Consider the following 27,104-nt stretch of genomic DNA (forward strand, 5'->3'; position numbering starts at 1 on the left):
ACTTCTTACGTAGTTTCTGTCGTTCAGGTGTTTTACATTTATCATTTTCTTTTCCTACTCCACAAGGGCTTCCGTGCAGCCTGAGCCGGTCTTGCTTTTCCACCCTGCCTCTTCAGGGCGGCTGCACCACCACATTTGGCCTGTTGACTCCATTTTAATTGCAAACATTGGTTCTTGTTAAAATGCTAATTTTGTTTTTAATCCATTTAGGAAATTTTTCATTTGGTTACTGTGTGTGGTCCACTTTTTAGAAAAGCAGTTTGCAGTACTTTCTTTTTTTTTTTTTTTTTCCGGAGCTGGGGACTGAACCCAGGGCCTTGCGCTCCCTAGGCAAGCGCTCTACCGCTGAACTAAATCCCCAACCCCTGCAGTACTTTCTTTATGTTCTTTCTTGGTTTACTCATGACACACTCCACACACACATACTCCACACACACGCACGCACACGCACATATAAGAGTGCCATAGTTTGCTGTTTCTTTACATAGATTATACATAGTTTTTAGTAACCAATTTCTGATTTTATTCATTTTCTCCCTACATGCTTTATTATTTAGCATTTTGTATGTGTTTCAGCTACAGAATATGTTTTCCCCACTATGTTCTTGATTAGACTGTTCAGCTTTTAAGAAAATAATAATTTTATGTTTTTACTCGGCTTTCAAGGACTTCACTAGGGATTATAGTTTAGTATTTAGCAAATGATTGCTTATAGGTTATACCTATCTTAGTTAGGGTTTTATTGCTGTGAAGAGACACTATGACCAAAGCAACTCTAACAAAGGAAAATATCTAATTGGGGTTGGCTCATAGTTTCAGAAGTTTAGTCCATTCAGTCATGGTGGGAAGCATGGTGGCCTGCAGGGAGATTTAGTGCTGCGATGAGCCAAGAGTTCTACATTCTGATCTGAAGGCAGCAGAAGGTGATTGGCTATGTTTCACACTGGGCATAGCTTGAGCATTTAAGACCTCAAACCCCCCCTCCCCCCCAATCTTATACTTCCTCTAACAAGGCCACACCTCCTATGAGAGCCACTTTCTATGGCCAAGCATTCAAATACATGATTCTTTGGGGACCATACCTATTAACCATGGAACCTAAATATCTTGAGCCCAGATGCTTTCACCATCTACTAGTGGGTGGTGTGTGCTGGGGAGCATAGGCAGACCAGCTCCATCCTGTGACTTTATGTTTGCTTGTCCTATGTCTTACGTGAACACTCTACAGCAGAGCCACCTTCCCTCCCGCAGGTCCTGCCTGTGACTAACTCCAGCTTCAAGTGTCCAGTTCCTGAATACTCAGAGGCCCAGAATTAAGTGATCTTGGGATCTTTTGGGTCAGCCAGTGTATTGTGGAGAATGAAAGTTTCTTTCCTTAGTTCAGGAGAATTTATTAAGTTATGACCCTTCCATTTCTAGGATTTCTCTTACTAATTTGTAGCTAATCTTTAGGATTTTGGTGTGCTCCATTGACAACAGCTAAGGAACTTGTGGGATTCTCTGTTTTGCACTTTGCAGTCTGCAGCTTTTCTGCTGTAGTCAGTGTTCTCTGCCTGGGGGGCTGGGCAAAGATGGAGATAGCTTACTGGTTTTAAAGGGAAGCCGTTACCTGTCAGGGATAGCACATTATTCTCCTCCTCTTTAGTTGACTTAAGTGTATAAAATTCATTTAAAAGCTTTATCCAAATTTATAGTTGTTTTCTGTGGGCGGATTTTATACTTTACTAGAAAATGCAACTTTAGAACCCGAATTTTAAAATCTAAAGATATTTATTTTTCAGAGTCAAATAGTCTTTTTTTCTAGTTCATGCTTCATGGAGAGAGAGAACAAGTAAATTAAAAAAAAAAAAATCAAGGCAGGCTAAGGTGATGCGCCATATTTCATTCCCCTGGTTTCTGTGAAGAACTGGACTTTTCTCTTGTAGAGATGGATGTATAAGCTCATTGAGGTTATTGGAAGGCTGGCGGGTCTGTTGTTCTGCAGAGCAAGTCATCTGCCGTTGACTCGCTGTTACTGTGTTTAATGTGAGAATGCTCATCAAGTAGGTTTGTAGGTGCGGTGGATCCTTTCACAGACGAGGCATTCATCCTAAGGACATAGGGACAGGATGGTCCTTAAACCTCTTTGCTCCCTTATCATTTTCTCCTTTGCTCCTTAAACTTTGCACATCAGCTGATTCTTTACCAAGTCATAATTATTTGTGTTCTCTTTGATGATCTTTATGTATTTATTTTTCGAGGTAGTTTTTGAGGTTAGAATAATTCATGTAGTTCCTAATTTTTTATGAGAAGCTGAAATTCTTTTAATAAATCAACCTGTTTAAAGAAGAAGCCCCTGTTTGCTCTGTGTAGTTACTTAGCAAACTAGTAAGAATCAAAGAATGGGATGTCCCATGGCAGCTTCCTCTGCCAGCTTCCTTTTTTTTTTTTTTCCTTACTCCATAGATGCAGCCTCTACCCAAGAAGCCCCTGCATTGCAGAGGGACTGGAGATCTGTATGATCTTTATTTCGCAGGTGACAAGGGTAAGGGGGCTGTTACGGGGGAGGTGTTTGGGTTCCCTGATTTAGTGGTATGCAGCTTACTCAACATTTATTTCGAGATTACTGGAACTTAGTATTAAAAGTAAAACAATCCCTTTTATAAATTCTGTTTGTCCTGTGTCAGTCAAGTGTCAGGTTATTTACATTAAAAGGCAGTTATTATAATACTGAATTTATAAAGCCCTATTCAAAATAAATTAGACATAATTCATGATTCTAAAACTTTAACTCTAGGATTATTGATATACAAATAATATATATGTTATTAAAATTCCATTATAATGAACAATTTTAAATAGTTTATATAATGAAGCAAGTCGTAGTTATTTAAATCACAGTTATCTATCTGCTTTTCCTAAATTTGTCAGCTTTTGGAGTCAGAGGGAACTGGATATACCATGATTGTTGATGGGGTGGGTGGGTGGGTGTGTCTTTGTGGGTGTACTAGAAATGAATATATCCTTTACTTCTTCAGCTACCCTGGATGTTAATGAAATTTGAGTTGTACTAAGGTTGACTTGTATCTGACTGTTAGGGTAAGTGTAAGAGTGCAGTTGACAGGCCTCATAGGAGCCATAATCAATTCTGTAAGTCACAATTGGCAGGTTATAGATTAAGTGCCAGAAATGGTATATGTGTCCAGGATCTAATTAAAGCAGATGAGGAGAACTGCTGCTCTGGTAAAATGGCAGGGCTGGGTAGGAAGGAGATGATAGCCTGTGTGAGTAGTTGGTGTTGGTCTACTGGACTTTTGAGCATATTTTAGACCTGGCAGTACCAAAGCTTTGTTTACTTAACTAGTATACATTCTGATTACTTACGTAAATGCTTTTAGTATTCTGTACTTGTTTTTAAATAGGCCGCTTTTAAACTTTCTTTGTAGATTTTAAGAATTCAACAATAAAATGTCTGTTATCATAATCACTATTAATAAATGTTCATCTTTTTAGTACCAATGTAACTTGAAAAATATTTTAAATCTTAAACAGCTGAAATGACTTTTTTATTTTATTTTATTTTTTCTGTTTTCTTTAAGCCATAAAGATGAGTTTACCATTATTCCTGTACTGGTTGGAGCTCTGAGTGAGTCAAAAGAACAGGAATTCGGAAAACTCTTCAGTAAATATCTAGCGGATCCTAGTAATCTCTTTGTGGTTTCTTCTGATTTCTGCCATTGGGGTAAGTTCTAGTTTTAACACATGGTAGATGTTATATATTTGTGGTTAAAGGTTTCTTTTTGTTTCAAGCTCTGATTCTCAATTCTTGATTACTCTTTGGAAAGTTTTTTTGTAGTTGCTATGTTTAAAAGTGAATAAAGGAGGCTTTTGGTCATTTAAAAAGGAGGAGCAGAGGATATAGGCACATTTCCAAAGGCGACTGGTACAATTGGATTCACACTGTGAGGGCATCCTTGCTTTTGAACACTTTTGTTAGTGGGAGTTAAAACCTGTTAACCCCATATTTGTGTACATATGTATGGTAGGTTCTTTGAGATCAGGTTTGGTAGATAGAACACATTCTTTACAATGTAGAAGAGTAGTGTGTGCTATACTAGTCCTTTTCTGATTTTCTTTTTTGTAATTAGTCCTTTTTCTTTAGGTGAAAATTTTTTTTTTTTTGCCCACAGTTGCAATCAGTTTTTTCAGTTACCCTCTAATATTAGAACATACAGGCTCTTAGCAGTCTTCACTGGTAATGCTTTATAAAAGTAAGGACTCTTAAGTGGGTTTGTGATTGTTATAAATTAAGAGGAAGGATCTTTTATAGTGGCTAGATGATAAAGAAATGGTGCATGGTGGATAACCTCTTTCAGTAAACTGATTTTGCATTCATTGAGTACTATTTGCTTTCATCTATCCATAAATGTCTTTTAAAGTTTCATTCCTTCTAGGATATACCTCTTTGACTCATTTCTTCACTGTTTTAAGTCATACCTTTTGCTTTTATTATAAAGAAAGGTAAAACCATAATTTTAAAGATAAAGCACTAGAATGCCAGGAAACATCCTCAGTAAGTTATGTAGGGAGCCCTGGCTTTCTCTTGCGAGGATCGGTAGCATTTAACCTGCCTTGCTTAGGTTCTCTCTCGCATCCTTCCCTGACTTCTTAAGTTATACTCTCAGCTCTACTGTCTTGCATGGTATAGATATTAGAATGTGTAACGCTGTTAACACTTAATTTTCACTAGTTCTCCATAAGTTTGATTTTCCTCCTAGGGGAAAGGTTTGAAAATACCTGGAAACGTTATAGATTTTGAAGGATGGTGAGGTTCTGAATGAAATGAAGAGTCTAGGGAAGTTGCTGAACGTCGTGGAGTGCGCAGCACAGCCCCACCTCTCCATGAAAGCTGTCTGTACCGTGGAGGTCAGAGCTTGTCTTAGGGAGCAGCATAGCTGAGCTTCCTTCCTTCTGAGCCCTTCCCTAAGCCCAGACGCTCTTCAGTGACTCCCTCAGCTGTCTGGTTTGCGCTGCTCTTTGTGGCAGAAGTACTTTTTTATTCATGTAACTATCTTACTTAGATTTTAGGGCCCAAATAGAAGCTTAGAAGGGAATTCCTTTCTTAGGAGTTACAGATTTAGTCTTAGTTGATCTTTAAAAGTAAGGAATACTATTATGATAAAGGTTGCTTTTCTCAGTGTTGTGAGTTTCTTTCTGTAACAAGACATGCTTATATTTTAGAAATAAAAATCATGAAGCAAGTAGTTTTTTCTTTTTTGAAGGCTTTTATAAATTTAATATTGTTCTCTTGACCCTGTTTTCCAGATTGCTTTCTCTTAAGTTGGCAACATGTGCAACCACAACAAAAACCTACATAAAATGTGTAGGCAGGTCAGCCGGCCTGCCTGCCTGCCTGCCTGCCTGCCTTCCTTCCTTCCTTCCTTCCTTCCTTCCTTCCTTCCTTCCTTCCTTCCTTCCTTCCTTCCTTCCTTCCTTCCTTCCTTCCTTCCTTCCTTCCTTCCTTCCTTCCTTATGATAAGCATAAGCTTTCACTGTGTTACCCATAACCAGGCCAGCCTCAAATTTACGGCCCTCCTGCATCTGTTTTCTAGGTGCTGGGATTGCAGGCATGTGCCACCATGCCTATTTAATAGATGTAATATTCCTGTTTTATGCCTTTGTGTGGGGTCATCCTTTTTATATCAATAATAATGTTTTTTTTTTAAATGTTTTTTTTAAGACAGGGTTTTTCTTTGTAGTCTGGCCGTCCCAGAGTTCACTATGTAAAACTGACTGGCCTTGATCTCACAGAGATCCTTCTGTTTCTGTCTCCTAAGTGCTGGGACTAAAGGCTTGCACCACCATTGCCTAGCTAATAAAGCTGATAAAGAGGGATCTGTCTGTCTGTCTGTCTGTCTGTCTGTCTACCTACCTACCTACCGACCGACCTACCACCCACCCACCCACAAAGATCTTAGAAAGTTACCTAGGCAGTTTCTAAAAAAGAAATACTACAGGATTTCTAAGTGACAATTGAAAAAGAAAATAAAAACCCTCAACGTTTCGAAGGCAGGTAAATGCTAGCTGTGAGGAGTGTGCAGGCCTGTTTGTGTTTATCTTCGGTGGTTACAGATGGAGCTTTCCCCGTGCTCAGTTTAGTCAGCACTGTCGCTAACTGTCTCATTAAGTGTTCACTCAGCATGTGAGGGCACAGACTCTTTCTGAGTAACTTGGCCAGCAATATGGGATATAGTGTTAGGTGTGACACCGTAAAAAATAGTAATTGTTCCTTTGTCAAGTATACCACTTTCTGCTTTGTTGCTTACTTATTAAGGTGAATGGTTAGACAACTACTCACAGGTTTCCCTAGTAGGAATCAGTTTTATGTTTTTAAATTCATGTTCTGTGTTAACAGTTTAGCTCTTCATGAAGGTTGGCGTTTTGTTTCGCCTTCCTTTTCTTCTTTTTCCTCCTGTTGCAGAATCTTGCTGTCTCAGACTGGCTTTGACTTTGCATCCTTCTGCTCAGTCCCCTAAGTGGGACACATGCATGTGTCACCGCATCTTGCACTTTTTCTACTTGTAAAGATATGGTACATGATACATAGCAACTGTGGTGGTGAATTGTCAATAATTTCAGAGAAATGATCCAGCGCTTTAGTCTGTAGAGATCTTAATAGTTTCATTGCCTTAGGCTCGTCGTAATTCTAAGTAGCTGGTTTTTGAAGTAAAACTGCTTAATTGATTAAGGTGTACTTCACAAGTTACACTGATACATGTGCAGTGGACTTTTGTTTCTATTGAGTTAGGCTACTGGTAGTGACTACTTTTCTGTTTCTAGTTTATTTCTTCTTTGTTCAGCTTTTGTGGAAATAGCGAGAAAACTGCCTGTAGAGACCCTTGGGAAGCTGCCATACAAGTCAGAAGTGTAGTTTTTCTCCTTGGCTATATTTATTAGCCAGTATCTCATTATAAAAACAATTTGTTTTTATAAAAATATATTTTGCTTTAATAGGTATTCATTTTTAGAGAGACATCAGAGACATAAAAGTAGAGAGACTAAAGTATTCTGGTGTTCTTTTGGAGAGGAACAAGGCACAGAAAGGCAGGAACCTATATTCTGTTAGCTCATTCTTTGTTTTCTTGGTTGAGTTCCCTAAAGTGTAGTTCTGTATTTCAGTCAGTGCTGTGCATCTTGTCATCATCGTACACATAAGATGCCTCAGGACTGCAGTGTGCAATGAATAATCCTCTCACCTTAGCTGCTAGCTTTTGATTTTTATCTTGGCTTAGTAAGATTTAATACTTACTGTTTATCAAGTTTAATATTTATCAAGTTCTATTAATACTTAATATACTTACTATGTTCTACATCCTGGAGGATGGGTCTGTGTAGAACAAATTTGTCTGCATTTCCTTCAGTTATTCTAATTTTTATTCTGTTTAAGTTTCAAGTCTGATAGTCTCCGTTATATACTGTTCCTGTTTGTTTTATGTCTTTTTGGACTTTATGTTTACAAATTTAGATTATTGACAGCTTTCATTAGCATAACTTTTAATAAACTACTAGCAAATTTCTAAACGAAATCAGACCTAACACATGGAAGTAATCTTCTGTTAATTTCCTTGGTAGTGATTTGCTGATCAGTTTCAATCAATTTACAAAGTAAGCACTTATGACAGTATTTTGTTAAAATACAATCTACTGCAGTCTCTTCAGCAGTTTAAAATATGCTGAGAATTATATCACTTCTTTTTTTTCTTTTTTTTTGAGAAGCTTGAGTTACTTATTCAAAGTGACCTTACCCAAAGTAATAATAAAATTTATACTATGTTCAGATATTCTGTACTGCTCATTAAGTGATTCATATATACTCTTTTTCCTGGTAAAGTTTTTAGTGCAGAGACCTTCCTACTTTAGAAATGCTTAAGTTCGAAGTATAATGTTAGCTAATTTCTAAAATGTATCTCATCCAAGCCTGCATGTTCATCACTTCGAGTCTTTGTACATTTTGGTGTCACGGGTTTAGGTTTTGACCTTTGTAGTGTTGATTATAATAAGGCAGATACTTTCCCACTGTAACAGTTTTCAGGATGAACAGTTGCTAGAGAGGATGATCTTGTTTGATAGGACTAGACAGTATTTCCTTTGTGAAATACATTTTTTTTTTTTTTTTTTTTACTGTGACTTCAGTTATAGGTGTTCCAGGTTTAGGACCTCCTTGTAGGTGGCCTGGTAATATCCCTAATGGATTTGTTTAAGGATTCAAACATTTGAAAATGGCTCACATTAGTAAGTGATAAGCAGGTGTACACAGAGCAGTTTTCATTTGTCATGTATTTGAAAGGCTTTCCTATTAACTGATGATATTTTGGGGGTTTTGTAGATGAACATTACTAGGTCATTGCTTATTTATTTCATGGTCTAGTGTGTAGCATAAAATTGAGGTTTTAATGTTTTTCTTTTTGTTTTGAGATACTCGAAACATAGCATTGGTTCTTGTACCATTCATTGTTGTTTGTCCTCATTAGTTGATTGTCGTGTGTTAAACAGACATCCTTGGAGCTTACTCTCCACTCTGTGAATCCACTCATTAATCACCAGTCACCTTTGGAGATGGGAAAATTACTTACCTGTATTTCTTTTTCTCAGAAAGCGTGCTCTGGAATGGATTCACAAATGAGCTACCCTCCTTCCCTCAAAGAGTAAGGTTTCTGCTTTACAGGATTTTTTTTCCTTGGGTTATTTTTCCTCTCATCTTTTGAATTTGAAAAGAACTGAGGGAAGGCTCCTGAAGAAACCCCTGACAAACTCACTAGGGAGTTCCAGAGCTTGTCCTGCCCCTAGGGCGGTGTCCATGGCTCTTAAAGCTAGAAAGCTCATACTTGAAGTTGAAACAGGGGCTCAAAGAATCCATTTTCCCAGTGTACCTTCTGAAAGGATAAGTTTCAGGTAAGTAATTTTCTCTACTATGTGATGTGCTTTATTCATACTTAGAAAAGGATGCACAATTCCCACCCTCCAGCAATGGACACAGCTGGATTTTTTTCAGTCAGCTTCATAAGTTAGTTGTCCTGAAAGCCAGAAATACAAAAACTGAGTAAAATATATTTGCTTGTGAGATACATAATAATCAGAATTTATTTTAAATGAACAATTAAAAATAAGGATGGATTTATGATCAATGTATTATGCTAGGGCTGTTATTTCCTTTATTAGTGAATGAGATCTTGAGAAATTTACTTTTAAGTAAGAAAGAAGACAGTATCTTGACTCAGTTCCAAGCAGTGGTTGACTTTATTTATTTGTATGTGTGCACATGCATATGGATGCTTGTGTGCATGCATACATGTATACATTCAGGCTAAACAAGATAAAGGCAACTATTTACTTCAGATTAGATGATGTTTCTCTATTGACTAGAATGGGTTGACCACATAATTTGAAAATACTTGCAGAGTTTTAATGATTATCATGATAACAGTATGAGCTGTTATGAGTAAAATACTCAGTAGCTGCATGTACTGAAAAATTAACTTTATTGAGCTATTCAACCATATATATCTAATTTTTATGCTACTAAATTTGAATTGGTCTCAAAAAAATAAACAGGTAGCAAAATACTAAACATTTGCTTCAATTGGTTTCCTATGTATGTTCTCATTTGCATTAAATTGCACCATGATTTCAGTATTTTAAAGTATTTCAAGCATCTGTGACTTTGTTTAGAAATACTTTAAAAGTAAAAGAAATACTGATAAAAGTAAGCCATATGTGTGATATGATGTCACTTAAACATACTGTTAACAGTCCTTTCTTGCTTTCCTGGTAATGTTGTAACTTGAAAAACAGGGCTTCACTTGGAAGTGAGCAGAAAGGACTTTTAAGTAGCAAATGACTATTTTAAAGCACCCGGGCGTAGAAGTCTTTGTATAAGGTTTAAGGTTTACAGATAGCAGCTAAAGGGAATGGCTGTTTCCAGAAGCAGGGAAAAGAGAACACAATGGTATAAACCTGAAACAGTCCAGGTTATAAAGTTGAGAGGGTACTTTGATTTCTTACAGAATATTATTTTTAGAAGAGAGGCAAGGGAGCAGAATTTCTTGTCTAAGGCGTTCATAATTGCCTAACAAAAGACAGACAGCTTTATCAAAAGAACTTTGAGGTAGACATGAAGATAGTACTGATGAATTCAGTCAGTCAGTGGGCTAGACTGGCTTACTTGGAGATTTTTCTTTGCAGTTTTCTCACAACTTCCTGGCCAGTGAGGTAAATGGGGTCAGTCTTTCAGTTCTCACTGTCCAGTCCTTATTGCTGTGTGTAACACCCATCCCCACTGTTGGGCAGTCCTTACTACTGAATGTAATATACATATATCTTTATGGCTAGACAGTTCTTACTACTGTGTTAGCACACATCCTCATGGTGTACAGTCCTTACTACTATAACATACATCCTCACAGTAGGACAGTCCTTATTACTTACTGTGTGTAATACACATTCTTTGAAGAAAAGCACAGCTGTAACCGCCTTTTAAGAAATTTGAGAAAAAAAAAAAAAGATGACTTACTTAATATAAAGGTGTTGAGGGCTGGCAAGATGCCCTTATGAGTTTATGTTCTTGCCATCAATCCTGAAATATGAATCTGATTCTTGGGATTCACAAGGTAGCTGGAGAGAATTGACAATGTAGGTTGTCCTCTCACCTCTACTTGTACACTGTGGCATGTATGTGCGCGCTTGCACGTGCACACAGACAAAAGTGAATTAAAGTAATGAAGCATTGATGATCACTGTTGTCTTTACCAATTCTTCCAGTTCAGGGACTGCAGTATGTGTCACACCATGGCAGTGTGCAGTCATTTTTGTTTTACATTCAAAAAGCTCACAGCATGTTTAATTCTAAGATACCAGTTACAAGAGAATTTTAATAAGAGTTTGGCTAATAGTTATTACATTGAACGGCACAGGAGGCAATGTAAACAGTTTAAAAATGAAAATCAAAGAATATGATGTATTTTAGTAATGTTAAAAAATAGCACAACATACGGAATATTGAATTCCATAGTATGTTTTTTAAACATAATACCAAGGAGAGTTATAATCTCGCTCTGAGTGTTATATGTAAGATACCGTTTTCAATAAGATGAACAAGAAACTTCAAAATATCATAATAACTCCAACCAAATCTGCTTTCTCAGTTGTGGGGCTAGGTAGAGCTGTAGACATGAAGCCTAACACCATTAGAAATGCATTTTGGCAAAGCTTTAAAAATTAGGAAAATGGGGGCTCAGTGGTTAAGAACACTGGCTATTCTTGTAGAGGACCTAGCTTTGATTCCCAGCACCCAGTTGGAGGCTCACAGCCAACTGTCGTCAGTTCAGGAGAACTGATACCTTTTGGCTGCTATGATCACCAGGAATGTGTGTGATAAACATACATACATGCAGGCAAAACACATAAAACACATATAAAAATAATTAAAAATTAGAGAGAAAACATTAAAGAAGCACCACATTGTTGAAAGCTGTCTTAGGGGTATCTGATAATACATCATAGTTAAGTAATTTGTAATTAGTTATGGCTATTAAATTTTGGAGTTCTTATTACTGCAGTAGGAAGCAACTTATTTTCTTAATCTTTTTTTTTTTTTTTTTAAGTTTTTTTTTTTTTTAACTTCTGCTGTAGAAGTACAACTGAGCATTGACTATTTTGTGCTTGTACTTTTAAGTGGGATGTCATTTTAGTGTAGGGCTATTGACCCATTCTTCTGTGAATTCTGTTCACATTGCACAAGGCACATGTATCAGTCCTTTTCCTTAAAATACTAATTACCATAAAAGTCACGTAGGCCACAAGTATCACTGACCCACACATTTGCTTCTGTCAGAGAAATCAACACTGATAGACTTTCATTTTTTTGTCATACTGAGACAGTTTGCTTAAACAGATTTTCTTGAGTCATACTTTTTGGGTTCATCATCAATTATAGACTGACATAATGTTTAACAATGCTTCGTGTAACCTTAAGCTCTTTTGTTTCCTTATTCCTGTATTGCTGGTGCTTTAAAAGTTTCTGCAGTATGAAATATTTTTTTAACATCTTCAAATTCTGGTGATGTATCATTTCTTTATAACCTTCCCAAATATGCCTCTTATCTTTATGTTGAGGACTCTTGGGAACTGATTCTTGAAAAGGCTTAAGCTATGCTTTGCCCTTTATGAGGACTGAAATTATTTGGTAAGCGCTTGCTTTCTTTTTAGCTTCTAATTTTTCCCTATTTTATTTTGTACATGATATTTGTTTCAAGGTCAAAGGTTCCGTTACAGTTACTATGATGAATCCCAGGGGGAGATTTATAGATCCATTGAACATCTAGATAAAATGGTAAGTCTTTCAGGTGTGGGGTTTTAATGCTCTAAATCCTTTTCTTTAATACCTGATTAGTGATTTGAGATTTAGTATGTTAAAATATGCAATGGCCTAACAGTTCTTTCCCTTTCTTGATTAAAAGTACAAAATGCAATATGTCCTCAAATGAATAATTCATTCCTTTAAGAACTTTCCTTCATCTTCTGTTTGATTATGAGAATATTTAAAAGCAATCATATACACATTTTAATTATATTTTTGGAGAAGTATTTGGTTTTAGGGGCAGCAGCACATTATGCTATGACTTCTGTTAAGCTGCACCCATAGGAGATAGATGTGATGGACTGGTTGTAATTCCTATTTTACTTGATAGCCATCTGAAGTAACTTATTTTGAGTCTTTTTGAACTATGTTACTGTTCTTTGAAATGTATTAAAGTATCTTAGTGTTTAATATTTGGATTTGGTTTCTTAATAGGCCAGACTATTATTCTTGAGTGATGGTGATGATTTTATGAACTACTTAATAACATATATATATATATAAAACTGAAAACCATAAATGTTTGGCTGAAACTCCAGTTTTTCAATTACTGTCTTTTTGCTTCTGGATATAGTGACATTACGCCCTTTAGTTCTTAATTTTTTTTTTTTTTTTTTTTTTTTTTTTTTTGCTTTGGTATATATTAAACTCAGAGCTCTGCACATACAGGGCAATGCTCTCCCACTAAGCTGTGTTCTGAGTCTGATGGCATAAATTTATTATAGGTTTTAGTAATTTAGAAAATTTAAATTTTTCTCTGCTACACTACAGGAATTTTGCAAGTACATCATTTTAATGTTTTTAAATTTTCAGAAATGTTTTGTTAGGGATTACATCTTATTCCAGATGTTTCAAAACCTCTTAAAGTGAGTTTATTACATTAGTGAATTTAGTAATTTAAAATTTTATAATTTTGAGTTTTGGTAAGTCTTATTGTTATATACTGAATTATATTTTCACTATTCACTTTGAAATGTCTGTGGTCTTTTTAGCCTGTATCTACTAAGGTTACTATATAACATACCTTAAGAAAACTGGAAAACTTTTTATTTATTTATTTTTATTTTATTTATTTATTTATTTAGATATTTAGATTACTATCTTCCCCCCACCCCTCCTTTTTGGCCATCGGACTTTCCAATGTTGCATTTTACCTTGTTTTTCTAAATCCAAATTTAAAAAATGAATTATATTCTTATTTTTTTAAAGTATTGGTAGTTGTACTTTAAATTCTTAAAATTTAATGTCACATAGGTAAATTTGGGGTGCATTTTAAGGAATATTCAGGGTGGCAGAGTTGTCAGCCATTTGCTGTGTGACTTCTGAGGTCGTTTCAGTTCTCTAGTCCTTGTCTGTCTTGATGATATCTAAGTTACTGTAATTTTAGGATTCTATGTTTCTAAGCCTGTGATTTGTTCATATCAATTTTATACATTCTAGTAGATGGCCATTTGGTCAAAAGTAACTAATATATTTAAGTAAGGAATCGATGTTTGAATATACTATATATAAATTCACTCTCAGATATGGCATAGGGTTGTACCTTTCAAAACTGTATCCATTAGTCACATGTATTTACTGAGCAGTGAAGTATGGGTAATGTGACTTGATGTGCTGCCAGGATAGAGTATGGGTTGATTCACTTAGAGTGAAACAAGAAACTTCTAATAATGACTCTTTTATCTGGATTATCTAATGAAATATAATAAATTATTTTAATATTTTACAATTTATTTTACTTCATTTTATCTTTTTTAAAAACCACAGCTACTACTTTTTAAAGTTACATATATGGCCTACATTATATCTTAATCGTGCACTGCTTGTTCAGAGCACAAATATAAATCTGAATGGTGATAAGCATAAATTTTTTTCTTTATAATTTTTTTGAGATAGGTCTTACTATGTAACTTTGTCTGGCTGGAACTTATTATGCAACCCAGATTGACCACAAACTCCGAGAATTCCTCTTGCTTCATCCTCCTGAGTGCTGGGATCCTAGGCTTGAGTTACTATAGTTGGTTGCAAGTAAATATTTTAAAATCGTTGCTGTGTGGAAGACAGGTGGAAAGTAAGGTGGTCAGTGCCTCTGTCCAGAGCGAAGGAGGGGAAGAAAAGAGGAGTTTTAGGGTAGAGGACACATTGGCATTAGTGGTGAGGGATAGATAACCCTGCATCAGGGAAAGTAAGATGATGACACCGATGAGAAAGCTTTTAGCTAGCCAGTAACTTTGTAAAAGGAGTTTCAGAAGAACTACACTATTTAAGGTTAGAGACTAAATTGGAGCAAAGAGGTATCAAATGGGCAAGAATGTCCTCTGTCAGTTTCAGAACAACGCCTGGCTTGGTGGGTGAGTCGATCCATCACACACAGTCAGAGAAGGACTTTGTCTTTTCCCTTCCCTATCCACCCTTTATATAATGGTGATATAAAACTGTCTTCACTCATATCTAGCTTTGTGTTCTTAATCAAGATGTGAATTGAGATTATTTCCAAGCCCCCAGTAGCATTGATCATTTGTAAAATGATTTTAAATTTTAAGTTTACAATTTCAGACAGTTGTGACTCTCAAAATCTTTATCATCTATGTGGTTCCTGTTCCATCTGGCTTACTTTTTCATTTCTTCATTTAGGAATGATTATCTACGGTTTGGGGTTTGACAGATCAGTAGTAGAGTAGCATGCTTAATGTGCAGAGGCCCTAGTATGTGCCCTCCCCCACAAGTATCTATAAGGAACAATGGCTGTGTATGTGAGGTAGGAGCTATTTATTAGTGGTATGCATGGAACATTTTCCTTTTTATTAAAATTGTCTTCCCTTGTCTACTTAATTACACAGTAATTTTATAGGCCAGGGTAACCTCAGATTTTCAGTCCTGCTGGCTTCAGCCTGTCTGGAGTGCAGGCATGTGCCAGAACATCCTGCTCCAACACATCACACTAGAGAGTTTCCTCACTACCAAAGGATTTTCAAAGCAAATAGCATTGTGTGTGCATGTGTGTGCACGTGTGCGTGTGTGCGTGCGTGCATATGTGTGTTTAACAAGTTGTATTTAATTTTATGAAACTGTACTTCTTGCACCAAAACCAGTAAAAATGTCTTGATCCAGGACTGTTCTCTTAAGCTCTTATTTACCAGGTTTTAGCTTAGGATTTTTATTGGAATGTCATAAACAGCTTCCAAATTCAACATGGCAACATTGAAACCTTCTGATTTTCTCTTGACAAAAGTCTGTTTTTACAGACTATTCTAAGTCATTCGATAGTGACTTACACTTTCTCAGCCACTGTTGTCCTTTCAGCCTTCATACCCGAAAGGAAAGCCCAAACAGATGCTTGAACTCAAATCACATTGTGTTTTGGCTCAATTTTTGTGTCATTGGCTCAAAGATTGTTTCTTGTGCGCCAGAACTATAATATTCGCCTGTTCTCTCCTCCCATCCCCCAGCCCCCTTCAGTGGGCTCTGGACAGACTGCTGGCTGGTTCGGTTTGCCACACATCTCCAGGTTCTGCCTTTCAGTCTTTTTATACTTACTATTTCACTTATATACCTCAAGTCTTTGTTTCTTTTAAAAACAGGGCTTAACTATGTGTCCCTGACTGGCCTTGAACTCAAAAAGAACTGCCTTTTTCAGATTCTACTTGCTGATTGCTGGAATTAAAGGCATGTAACATCATGCCTGACTCACTCTTACTCATAGCCCTCTCAGGAGGGGTACTGGGCACCTTGTTTAGTTTGACATTCTTCACCCAGCATTTGTTCCTAACTCTTAGTCTGCTTCACTGTTGACTTGTAAGGACTGGATGTATCCAAAGGATCTGGAATAGTGATTACTAAAACTTAAAAACTTAAATATTAAAAACTTAAATATTTTTCAAATGATGAATGTGTAAAATAATCTTCCTATAAGCACAGTTGAAAACATGAGCATATTAATATGAAAGTGAATAGAAGAAAGATAATGTATAGTAAATTAATGTCTTAAACATCAGTATCCACACCCAGCTGTGTTGGAAGGTACAGTGGAGTACTTAGACCCTTGTGTATAGTACCAACCAGGACAGCAGCAATAAACACAACTAAACACACTACTGCAGGGCATTTCTCGGTGAAGGAAATCAATAAAACTTTTAAATAAAAGAAACTATTATATTTCCTCCTTTAGATGATGATTCTACCTCTAGGAAATTCATTCTTTATTGAAACCATGAATTTTTTTCTGTTGTTATATACGATAGAAATTGTACAGGTAATTAGAAGTAGGACTTCTTCCTAAGCCACACGTCAAAGGTCTTATGGGTGGAGATCAGTTATTTGTGTACAGTATTTCTCGATTATCAGCATCCTTAGATCGTACAAAACCTCAAACTACCTTGGTGTTGGGGACAACCAAAAATATGTTTGCCCTATTTTCTTATGGCCTTCATGTGAACAATTACTCTGCCAACTTGCCTGGCTTTCTTATTATTTATTTGTTTAGTCACTGCACATCCTGATCGCTACCTTCCCCCTTCCGCAGTCACCCCTCCCCATAGTCTTTCTCCTCTGAGAAGGTGGAGGTCCCCCTTAGTATCCCCCAGGCAGCTTTATTTTTATTTTCTGTACTTTCTGCTGTGTGATTACCATTTCTTTATTGATTAGGTTAGTGTAATTCACAGTAAAAGTTTATGTGACGTACAGGCTGCTCTATGCAATTTACATGGTTTTGACGATTACTCTGTTGTATAGAAAGCAGATTCTTCAAGATCAGGTGTCTCAAACAACCAGCCATTTGGAGTGTTTTAGGGAAAAGACTGTAACTTAGAGATGGTGACAGTGGAGTTTGGAAAAATGGATCAAATTAAGATACTTTGATAAGCAAAAGTTCTTCATTGTCAGGTTGTCTTTACTGGTTTGTAGTTTATAGAGATACAAGTTTTTAAAGTCTTGCCACACTGATGGTAAGGATGCCCGTGATGGTAATAGTTAAACAATCCTGTCCTTACCCTGATGTCACATATGAGAAGAGCTGTCTGCAGTGTCAGAGTCTCAGCACCTTTCTAGCTGTAGCTCTGTAGGTGAGTTTGTGTTAACCGCCCTTTCTCTGTTGACTAGAACATGGGCGGGGCTCTTAGGTCTTTTTCTGTTGAGCTTAAAAAAGGAACTTTTATTAATTAAAAGAGTGAGCTGTGTGTGGTAAACACAGGCTGACTTCTATGTTTGCCCCAGATTTCCATTAGATGTCTAATTACCAAAACCTTACATGAAACTTTTATTTCAAAACTATGGGATATAACTTGTTGTACTTGAGTACTTGTTGTAAGCTAGTGTACCCAAGTTTAGTATTTGAAGTAACATTTGACTTGGAGTTAATTTTTGTGGTTGTGTATTGGAGCTGTGATTTTGTGAAATATATTCTGTGTAGAATTTTTTTAAAGGTTCATAAATGTATCCTTATTAGCATGCTGTTAATTTGATTTATAGACTAATTTTTAGAGTATATGAATAAAATAATGGCTAGCTCAATAAACTCAAATGTCTTTTCAAGTGAATAAAGATGTCTGCAATTCTGAATATATTAGAAGTTGAATATTGGGTTGGAGAGAAATGGCTCAGCAGTTAAAGGCTAGGCTCACAACCAAAAATTTAAGAACTTGAATATCCATGATCTTAAAATCTAAAGTCTGAAATACTCCCAAATCTAGAACTTTTGTTGTCTGACATGATGCTACAAATGATAATTGCACAACTACATTGTGACAGGTCACAGTTAAAATGGAAGTACACTGACAGTGTTATGTGAAGTTATCTGAGGCAATGTGATGTGGGAAGCAGTAATGAGTTTGTGTTTACGACTTCACTGCCATCCCTCCCAGGGTATGTTATTTACACATAAATACTTAAAAAACGTACCCCCCCCCAAAATACCACCCACTTTCAGTTATCAAGTATTTTAAATAAAGGGTGCTCAAACTGTAAGAACTATTCATTTTCAAAGTCTAATAGGCCTTTTAATTTTAAGAGTTTAGACTGTATCTGCTTAGAATTACTAAGTTAATCAAGTTTTTTTTAATTGGAAAAATCTTTTTATTGCTGTTAAAATGTTAAGTTGCTTTGAATTGCAAAAGAACCTCTGAATGACTTGGAAACAAAATAAAACAGAAAAAATGCTTATAGGAAAATAAATATGTCTTAAGATTGTTACAGTTAGGAAGAGAACTATATGTGTAGAAGATTACAATTTGAAAGTCCTAATGGTTTTATTAGCTATCTATTCTTGGTGAGTAGAGTAGTATTTTATAACTTAAGTTTTTATATCAACAAGCAGAATATATTTTAAGATAATAATCTTGTAAATGTTTGATTGCTTAAAATATTAGCCCTATTTACATGTGTTTTCAGTATATAGTAAGTGGTGTCATTTTTACTCTGCTAATTTTGGGTATACCTTTTATTATGTGAATTTTGGGGGGTTTCATTACTACTAATTACTAAAATTACTTTTCAGGGAGAATCTAAAAATGCTATTGCAGCCATTCAGCTTATTAACTTAGACTCCTTATTTACTTTGAATATCATCTACCATCCTCTTTCCTACTGTTTGGAAAGGAGAATGCTATAAAGTGAGGCTTTTTTCTCTTGAATTTATGCCTTATCTTTATTAGACTTGACAGCATTCTCTGTAATGTAGTCACTTGTTAATGTGTTGGTGTTTAGCATGGTACCTTTGGGTAGGGTTTGTTTGCCCTTGGCTTAGGATTATTTGCACTGTTAAATTTTTGTATCTTGATTGTTCTTCAGGAAGCTAGGACATTCCTTTTCCCTGATGAATATCTGTCTTCAAGTGAATGTATTTGTAGTTCTGGTACTTGATGATTTGCTGATTAATTATGTGGTCATTATTAAAAAGGCATGCTTTTTCTTACTTATAAATGCCTATAAAACATGTTACTCTTGGGTTATTTTAGTAAGATTTACTTCTGTGTTATAACAATAGCTATTTTGATTACTATAGAGAAGATAATTATCAGAATTTTGAATTTGGAGCTTTTTCAGTATCTCCTCTGTTTAGTTGCAGATTGACCATTTGGAATTTGATATCACAATTTTTTAGCCATTGCTTGGAGAGTCAGCAAAATGATACATTTAATACACACAATCCCAAAATTAGAGACTTAACATGTGTTATACAGATTACTAGCTAAAACTGCTAAATTATGAAATACTTTCATACTAAAGAGAGGTAGGCTTTAGTGTTTATAATATTTCTTTTTCTCGAAGCTGAAATAAGTGTTGACTCATTTCATAGCTTATTGGCTTTATGCAAATAGTCAAGTTTTACAAAGCCATAGGAAGCCTTCTGTTGGCTGGACACTCACTAATCATAACTCCTTGGGTTGGTAGTAATAGATAAGTTAGCTAGGCTTATTTGGGAAGCATTTTGTTTTTCATTGTATTAGAATTTTGATAATTGCATTCAACTAGCATTTTTGTCCTCTTGCAAGATTGGTATTAGTCATTTTACACCTACCAAGTATATGTGACCTGCTTGTCATTATTCTGCCTTGGTCAGGGGATGTCACATTAATAATTTTATCCTCATGTTTTCATGTAGTTTGTAAATTTTCTGGGTTGGAGAGGCTAACTCATGACAAAAGACCCCATTTCCTCTACCTTCTCTTTATAAAGACATGCATTAAAAAAACATTGTGTTTGTCAGAGGTTTGAAGGAAACAAAATTAATTCTTGGCACTTAGTACACTTGAAATAGTTAAAATTTTAACACATTGTCTCTTATTTCCATTTTTTCTTTTTGTAGTTTTTAGTTTCTCTTTATAATTTAACAAGTTTAATCTTTATTTCGAGTTCCTCATTTAGTAGTGTTTTCTCTACATTTATAATATTTATCTTTTTATTAAGGGTTTCTTTGCTACTTACTTAGAATTCCTTGCTTCAAATGTAATTCTTCTTCTTCTCTTTGAATTCATATCAGTTTATAAATAAGTTTGTAGCAGCTGTGCTTGGAGATTTTATTACTAAAATGTATGTGGGAACTGCTCATCCTAGAACTTATTAATAAGTGGATTCTATTTATGACTAACTGTCTCACCTGTCATTTAGGAGCATTAAACTTTTTATAATGTGTACAACAATTATAGTTACGTTGATGTTTGAGGAATCATCAGTGCAATTCTTGTACTTTGATAAAGCTAGTAATTATTCAGATAGAACCTACTGTTAGGAACTTTTAATGCTTCATTTCATGCATAGGAAAGTTATATCTTGACTGTTATGTTTCTAGATGAGAGTTATAAGTCTATCTTAGTATTATTACATATTGGCTTAGGATTACATTGTTTCTTTGCATCATATTGCATATTTTAGGTTTAACTTTTAATATCTATTTAAGCTCATACCAAATGTTATTGACCTAAAAAAGGCCCTTGGTTGTCAGGAGAAAACCAATGTAGCATTAAAAACTACTTATAGAATTAATGTTTAAGCAAAGTGATTTTATACTTATATTTTTATGTCTTGGGTATATTTTCTAGAATTGATAATGTTTATGAAACATGTGGGTATTCTGAACAAGTTTCTTGTACAGTTAAGGTTTTGAAGCTTCTACTATAAAGCTTACATGTCACTAATAGCTACTGTATTCCAGATTACTTTATTTAGAATAATCCATCCGATTATTCTGTGATTAGACTGTTAAAGACATGAATAGACTTTAACAATAAAGTAGAATTTGTCAACTAAGTCCACTGAAATGACCATTTTAATTTCTCCCAGAAGACATTAGTCTAGTGTATTGAACATAAATATAAAAAGGGCTTGATCTAGATAAAGTAATGTGAGTGAGTAAATAATTTAGATAGCTTCAGTGGTTTGCTTGCCTATGTCAGTGAATAAAGCGTCTCTGTTTTAATGTGAAGAATATGTTATATGGGCTGGTGCAGGGGGTAAAGATGCTCACAACCAAGCCTGTCCACCTAGGTTCAGTCATTGGAACCCACATGGTGGTAGGAGAGAACTGATTCCCATAGATGTCCCCTGATCTCTAACTCATGCCAGGGTAAGCCAATGGCTTCAGTCTCCTGTGTGTGCATGTGTATACACACACAAATAAATAATATCAAACAATTAAAAATACGTGAGTGCCTTTGGAGACTGCAAAATTTAGTATAAACAATTGTTCTGTTCATGGCAGTTTGTTTAGGGTACTCTAAAATTTCTTCATTCAGATCTTCAGAGACACTGGTTTAAAATAGAGTGAAGAACTTTCCTTCTTAGAACTGGTTCATATAAGATCTGTTAGTAAACTCATCATCTGCCTTATGAGTTTTGAAATAAACGACATTAAGTATTTTCTTAGTTTGTTGTGTTTTCTTATCAGAGACTTAGATAACCACATTTACAATCTTACATAGTTGTGATTCAGACTTACAGCTTTAAACAGTTATATGTCAAACTTAGATTTAGAATTTTTTAATGAAAACTTTCACAGATTTACTTTTGTAACTATTCTTTAAGGAAAATATAACATTCAGAAATGTGTTGTAGTGTCAATGTCCACTGGTAAAGGTGGCTTATAAGCATCTAAACTTAGAAAATAACCTCTTTCTATCAATAGTTAACTATTATGAGATTACATTTCATGAAAGATTTTATATTTTCTAAGAATTGTTTAGTAATTTTTCTATGTGTAATAGAGAAATTAATAGGTCAGTTAAAATCTAACTAATAAATAATAAATAATAAATTTTATCTTTTCTTTCCTTTTTTTAGGGTATGAGTATTATAGAACAATTAGATCCTGTATCTTTTAGCAATTATTTGAAGAAATATCATAATACTATATGTGGGAGACATCCCATCGGGGTGTTATTAAATGTGAGTACTCTCAGAAAGCCTGATGTTTAATATTTAATGCTGTCCTATTTAAAAATGTCCAAACTGTTATCATTGCAGTACACTGACATTACACCATTGGCTTTGTGTATATAACATCAGTTTCTTCCTGGTACCCTTTAATTATGGGTTTCTATTTTATTTGAATAAATTTATCACTGGAATACAGATCAATAATATCTGTCAACAGTTATTTAGAAGAGACTGTCAATTCTGATATGAGTTTCTTTTTCAGAAGATTGATTTGTATGTGGCGGGGGAGGGGTGTGGGTGTGGGTGTTTGTGTTCGCACGCATGTAAACTTGGGTACATATACACATGAATGTTTCAATCACTATCAGAAATTAAATGGTCTTTGTGATTTAGTAATGCAAGATAGATTGTAATGCAAGATAGATTGTATTTTTTTCTCTTTTAAACAATAATGGTAACATTTACTTTATTTAAAGAATGTGAGGGGAAGCCAGGCTTTTAATTCAGCAGAAGTGAGTGTGTATCTGTGATTTGAGGCCAGCCTGCTCCACAGAGGGATTTCTAGAACAATCAGAGCTATATAATTGAGACTGTTTCTCAAACAAACCAACCAACCAAGAGTGTCAGAGTGAAGTTTTGGTTTAGTTGGATTTTAGAAACCTAAATTACATTCGTTTACCTCCTAATAATTAAGCATGAATTTTCTTAAAGTACAATACTCTTTAAGAAGATTGAGAACGTATATACTTAGGAAGATCCCAGGACAAGATTTAATTTGTTTGGAAAGGCATAGAGGAGGAACAACCAGCAGTCAACGCAAGGAGCTCGAAGGCCATTTTGTTTTAACTGTTTCGATTTGACAGTTGCATGTCATGGAGTTTTAGGAAGCCTTTTTACCTTGGTACAGAAGTTCAGATTGTTTGAAGGAAAAGCCTATCAGGGAACTAAATTAATTTCTTGAACTTATATTAGAATAAGCTGCACTAATTTCCTAAAGTCCTAATTGAATGAAATGGGGCTTTTTTTAATGAATGAAATTATAAATCAGTATATAGTCAAATTATAAATCAGAGTATACCTTTTATACTTGTGAGTTAAATATACATTTCAAGTTGATTGTGAAACCTCCTGACATTTGCAATGATCAGGTTTTTTATATGATGTCTGTCATAATCAACCTTTTTTTTCTTTTCTTTTCTTTTTTTTTTTTAGGCTATCACAGAGCTTCAAAAGAGTGGAATGAATATGAGCTTTTCCTTTTTGAATTATGCCCAGTCGAGCCAGTGTAGAAGCTGGCAAGACAGTTCAGTCAGTTACGCAGCTGGAGCACTCACGGTCCACTGAAGCTCCGACCCTCAGGGACGCCACCTGCACAGACTCGTACTCTGTCCAGGGTCCAGCCTAGCCTTTACCAAGATGTTGGTTCTGGTGTGGGGGGATTCTGAAACCTCAGACTAATAGAACTCTCTTCTTCTTTTCTAGTAGGTGTAGTCCTCCTTAATTTCAACTCATTTTAAAAAATGCTTTCTAGTTTGGGGCAGTGGAAGGAAGGCTGGAATCAAAATATTTGCCCAATTGGCACACAGTGACTTGTAAAGCATTTAGCATATCTGAAATTTGCACTCTTTGCAGACTCATGCACATATATTCCGCTTTCAGAATAGTTTTGCAAATTGTACACAGACAAAGGGTGGAAGCTTTTTAATAAAAAATTGCATTTATAAATGATCTGTATTAGAATATAAGAAATCTCCAGTTATAGACAATTACTACCCATGTTGTACAACAGATACCTTCTATTTTAGTTGCTAATAAAGGGCTACACAACTCAAAATAGTCTGATTTAAACTTATTGCTTTGTGGTATAAATGGAAATTGTTTTTTTTATTAATTCTATCCCAGAATTTTTGTTAAAATGGCAAGCCTCAGCTTCTATGTAATAATGTTAGAATGTATTTTATTTTTACATTTATGTGATTTTTTTTAAATCACAGAAATTATAGTCATAAAAATTTAAAGTTAATTTTCAAAACTATAGTCATTGCCTTTTTGTGTGTGACATACCCTGATGTCATTATTGTATTGTAGTGCAATATAAATTCAAGGATGCTTTAAAAACAAATAGATTTAGTCCTTCACCTCAGTTGCTGTGTCTGGTGGTCTGCAGATGAAGACACTGAAGAGCCCATCTGTGTTTCCAGTCACTGCAGACCACACACCACGCTGGTTTTGGTTTTGTTTTTTTTGCTCCTGTAAGCAATTTAACTCACTCTTTAACTTGAATTTTTAGCAAGAAATTATTAACAATGATAGTAACAAGGCCTACTGGACTTCTGATAGTCCTGCAAAAAATTTTTTTTGGGGAGGGCATGATTTTTGGTGCGGCTCTTCCAACTAAAATAATGGTATGGTGTTGTATATCTTCATCATAGACTGGTCCTAGTCACTGGGGAGTGTTAAGTCATTAAGCCATCATGCACGTTGTCCGTTATGCCCACTTGAACATGACACTGGGTGTTTATATAGCAGGGGACAGTGTTTGTGTCTTCAGGTTATACCCAAGTAGCACAAGCGTTAGATGCCTTGCACCAATTTTCTTTTGGAGATTTACATTTCTTATTTATTAAATATCAATTTTCTATTCTCAAGAGTGGGAGAAAATGATACTACCTTTTAGATTTAAAATTTACCTACTTATACATGTAGGGAATATACTCTTATATGTCAGTGTTTTTTCCCCCATTATTTAGATATGCTTTTGAGTACTATAAATATTTATTTCTTGTTTAATATAGATTATAAAAATTTCTGAGTCGAATAGTAAATTTTTAAAATAATGTTTTCGAGTATAAAATTTGAAAATACTGAAAAGTCAGAAGAAAAACCCATTACCTACAATCTCACTACCCCAGAGATAACACTGTTAAATATTTTTCTGTATTTACTTGTAGTCCTTGTGTTTTTTTAATGAGTGTGCATGTGTTTGTGTGTGTGCAATAAGAGAATTGAGATTATAGCACTCATACATTTGCATTATGCCCTGTTATCCTACGTACCCATGTCTCTGAAAACACCACTTTAAAATGGCTGTCTAATGTGCTGTGCTGTATGAAACAGCTCTCTTTGGATATTAGGCTGTTTCTAATTGCCCACAGTTTTATAATGGTATGGACATTCTATGTAAATTAGACCCACTCTCTAGGAAATAATCATGAAAATGAAATAAAAGGTTTACATGATAATTTCATAGGCCCTTTAAAGATATGCCAAATTACATTTTCAACAGACTGTACCAGATCATCAGCACCCTCAGCAGCAGCATTTCTTCTAATCTTCAAGAAATTGTTAAGCAAGTAATTGTTTCTTCTTTAAAGACTTTCTAATTAATAATTTATTGTCTTTCTATAAATTTAGAATGTTTTTTTTTTGAAAAACAACATTAAAGAGATGTTTAGTTTTAGGAGTGTGTTATACTGCACATTTTTGTTTGTTTATTTCCTGTGAGACATGATTGGCCTATGTAGACCATATTGACCTGAGTTTTGTGTAGACCAGGATGGCCTCAAACTCATGAACAACGATCCTCCTGCCTTAGCTTCCCAAGTGCTGGGATTGCAGGCATGCAGTCTATATGCCTAGCTTGTACTGCTCTCTTAAAACTAGACTATTCCAACATCAGTTGTACTTTCTTAGACTGTGAACAGTCTTTCTCTTTAATTACTTGTTTTAGAGTAGAAGCGGTTCTAAACCAGTAGTGTTGCTCAGTTCTAGTCTGTCTCTGCTCCTAAGTAATTCTGTGAGCTGATGTTGCCATGCTGGCTGTGTTGAAGCTTCCTCATCTGTGCAGTTGACCTCCTTGTAACTTTAGTTTTAAGTAGATTTTGGCTTTACATGTTAAATTGGTACGTGATTAGATATTTTTGTTTCCACTCTACATATGAAAATGAAAGTGAAAAACTTCAGAGAAAGCGGAAATTAGTTCACTTTATTAAATGAAGGCATCATGTAAATTTTTGGACTTAGCCTTCCTCTTTTAAGTGCCTTTAACAGTTTTGTATTTCAAGTATAAAATGTGAAAGAAATTACTGTGTAAGTCTATAATACAATTTCTCTGTTAAAAACCTCCGAGTTATTTTCAGCGGCTGTTTGTTTACCTTAGATCGCACAAAAAGCATAGTCGTGGAGGCCCCGCTCTCCCAGTAGTCAAGTCCTTAAGAATGTCACTCTAGAGATAAGTGACAGGTAAGTGAGCACTCTTTCCTGAAAGCAACAAGTCCTTGTAAGAGCAAAGAACCAGTGAGAGTCCAGTACCTGTATTTATCTAATGCAGTATCGATAGGATTTCCTAAGCCCTAGTCAGTGGCTGTTATTATAGTTATCACAGTTTGCTTTGGAAGCATGTAGTTCATTCCCCTAGATAAGGGGTTGGCAAATGTTTTCTGTGAGGATCCAGTTAATTATTTTGGACTTTATGCTCCAGTGGTCTCTGGTCTCAATTCTTCTCCTTTGCCATTGTAATACAAAAGCAGCCATAGACAATATAGAACCAAACACATGTATATATGTTTAATAAAAATTTAGTTTATACTATGATAGAATGCTGGAATTGGCCTGAAGACTATAATTTAACGTTTCTTATCCTAGATGGTATAATTCATTTGTAGTTCAAAGTTGGCCGGTAATTTAGCAACAGTTTGCAGCAGCTGGCTGTACATTCCTGCCACTTGAGTCTTCTTTTAATTTGATGCAGTGGCAGTGGCTGGATTTCTTACTGAATGTTTACAAAGGTAAGTGGGAAGTAGGGAAAATTTGGAACTCTTGGAGATTAATGTCAAAGCACCTT

At 35.2% G+C, this 27,104-nt stretch overlaps 1 protein-coding gene across 3 annotated transcripts in view; it reads left to right on the top strand.

The window, feature by feature from the left end:
- Positions 1–24,293, top strand: part of Memo1 (mediator of cell motility 1) — a 92,621-nt gene extending 68,328 nt beyond the window's left edge. For 2 of the 3 annotated variants that reach the window (XM_032908931.1, XM_032908932.1), the window contains 4 exons: positions 3,579–3,721; positions 12,291–12,367; positions 22,166–22,270; positions 23,474–24,293. In XM_032908931.1, the coding sequence (XP_032764822.1) occupies positions 3,579–3,721; positions 12,291–12,367; positions 22,166–22,270; positions 23,474–23,605 (457 nt within the window). In that variant the 3' untranslated portion in view covers positions 23,606–24,293. The remainder of the gene's footprint in view (positions 1–3,578; positions 3,722–12,290; positions 12,368–22,165; positions 22,271–23,473) is intronic. The other variant, XM_032908933.1, reaches the window with a different exon arrangement.
- Positions 24,294–27,104: the final 2,811 nt, after the last annotated feature.

This window comes from Rattus rattus, chromosome 7, assembly GCF_011064425.1.
Source record: "Rattus rattus isolate New Zealand chromosome 7, Rrattus_CSIRO_v1, whole genome shotgun sequence".
Classification (NCBI taxonomy): domain Eukaryota; kingdom Metazoa; phylum Chordata; class Mammalia; order Rodentia; family Muridae; genus Rattus; species Rattus rattus.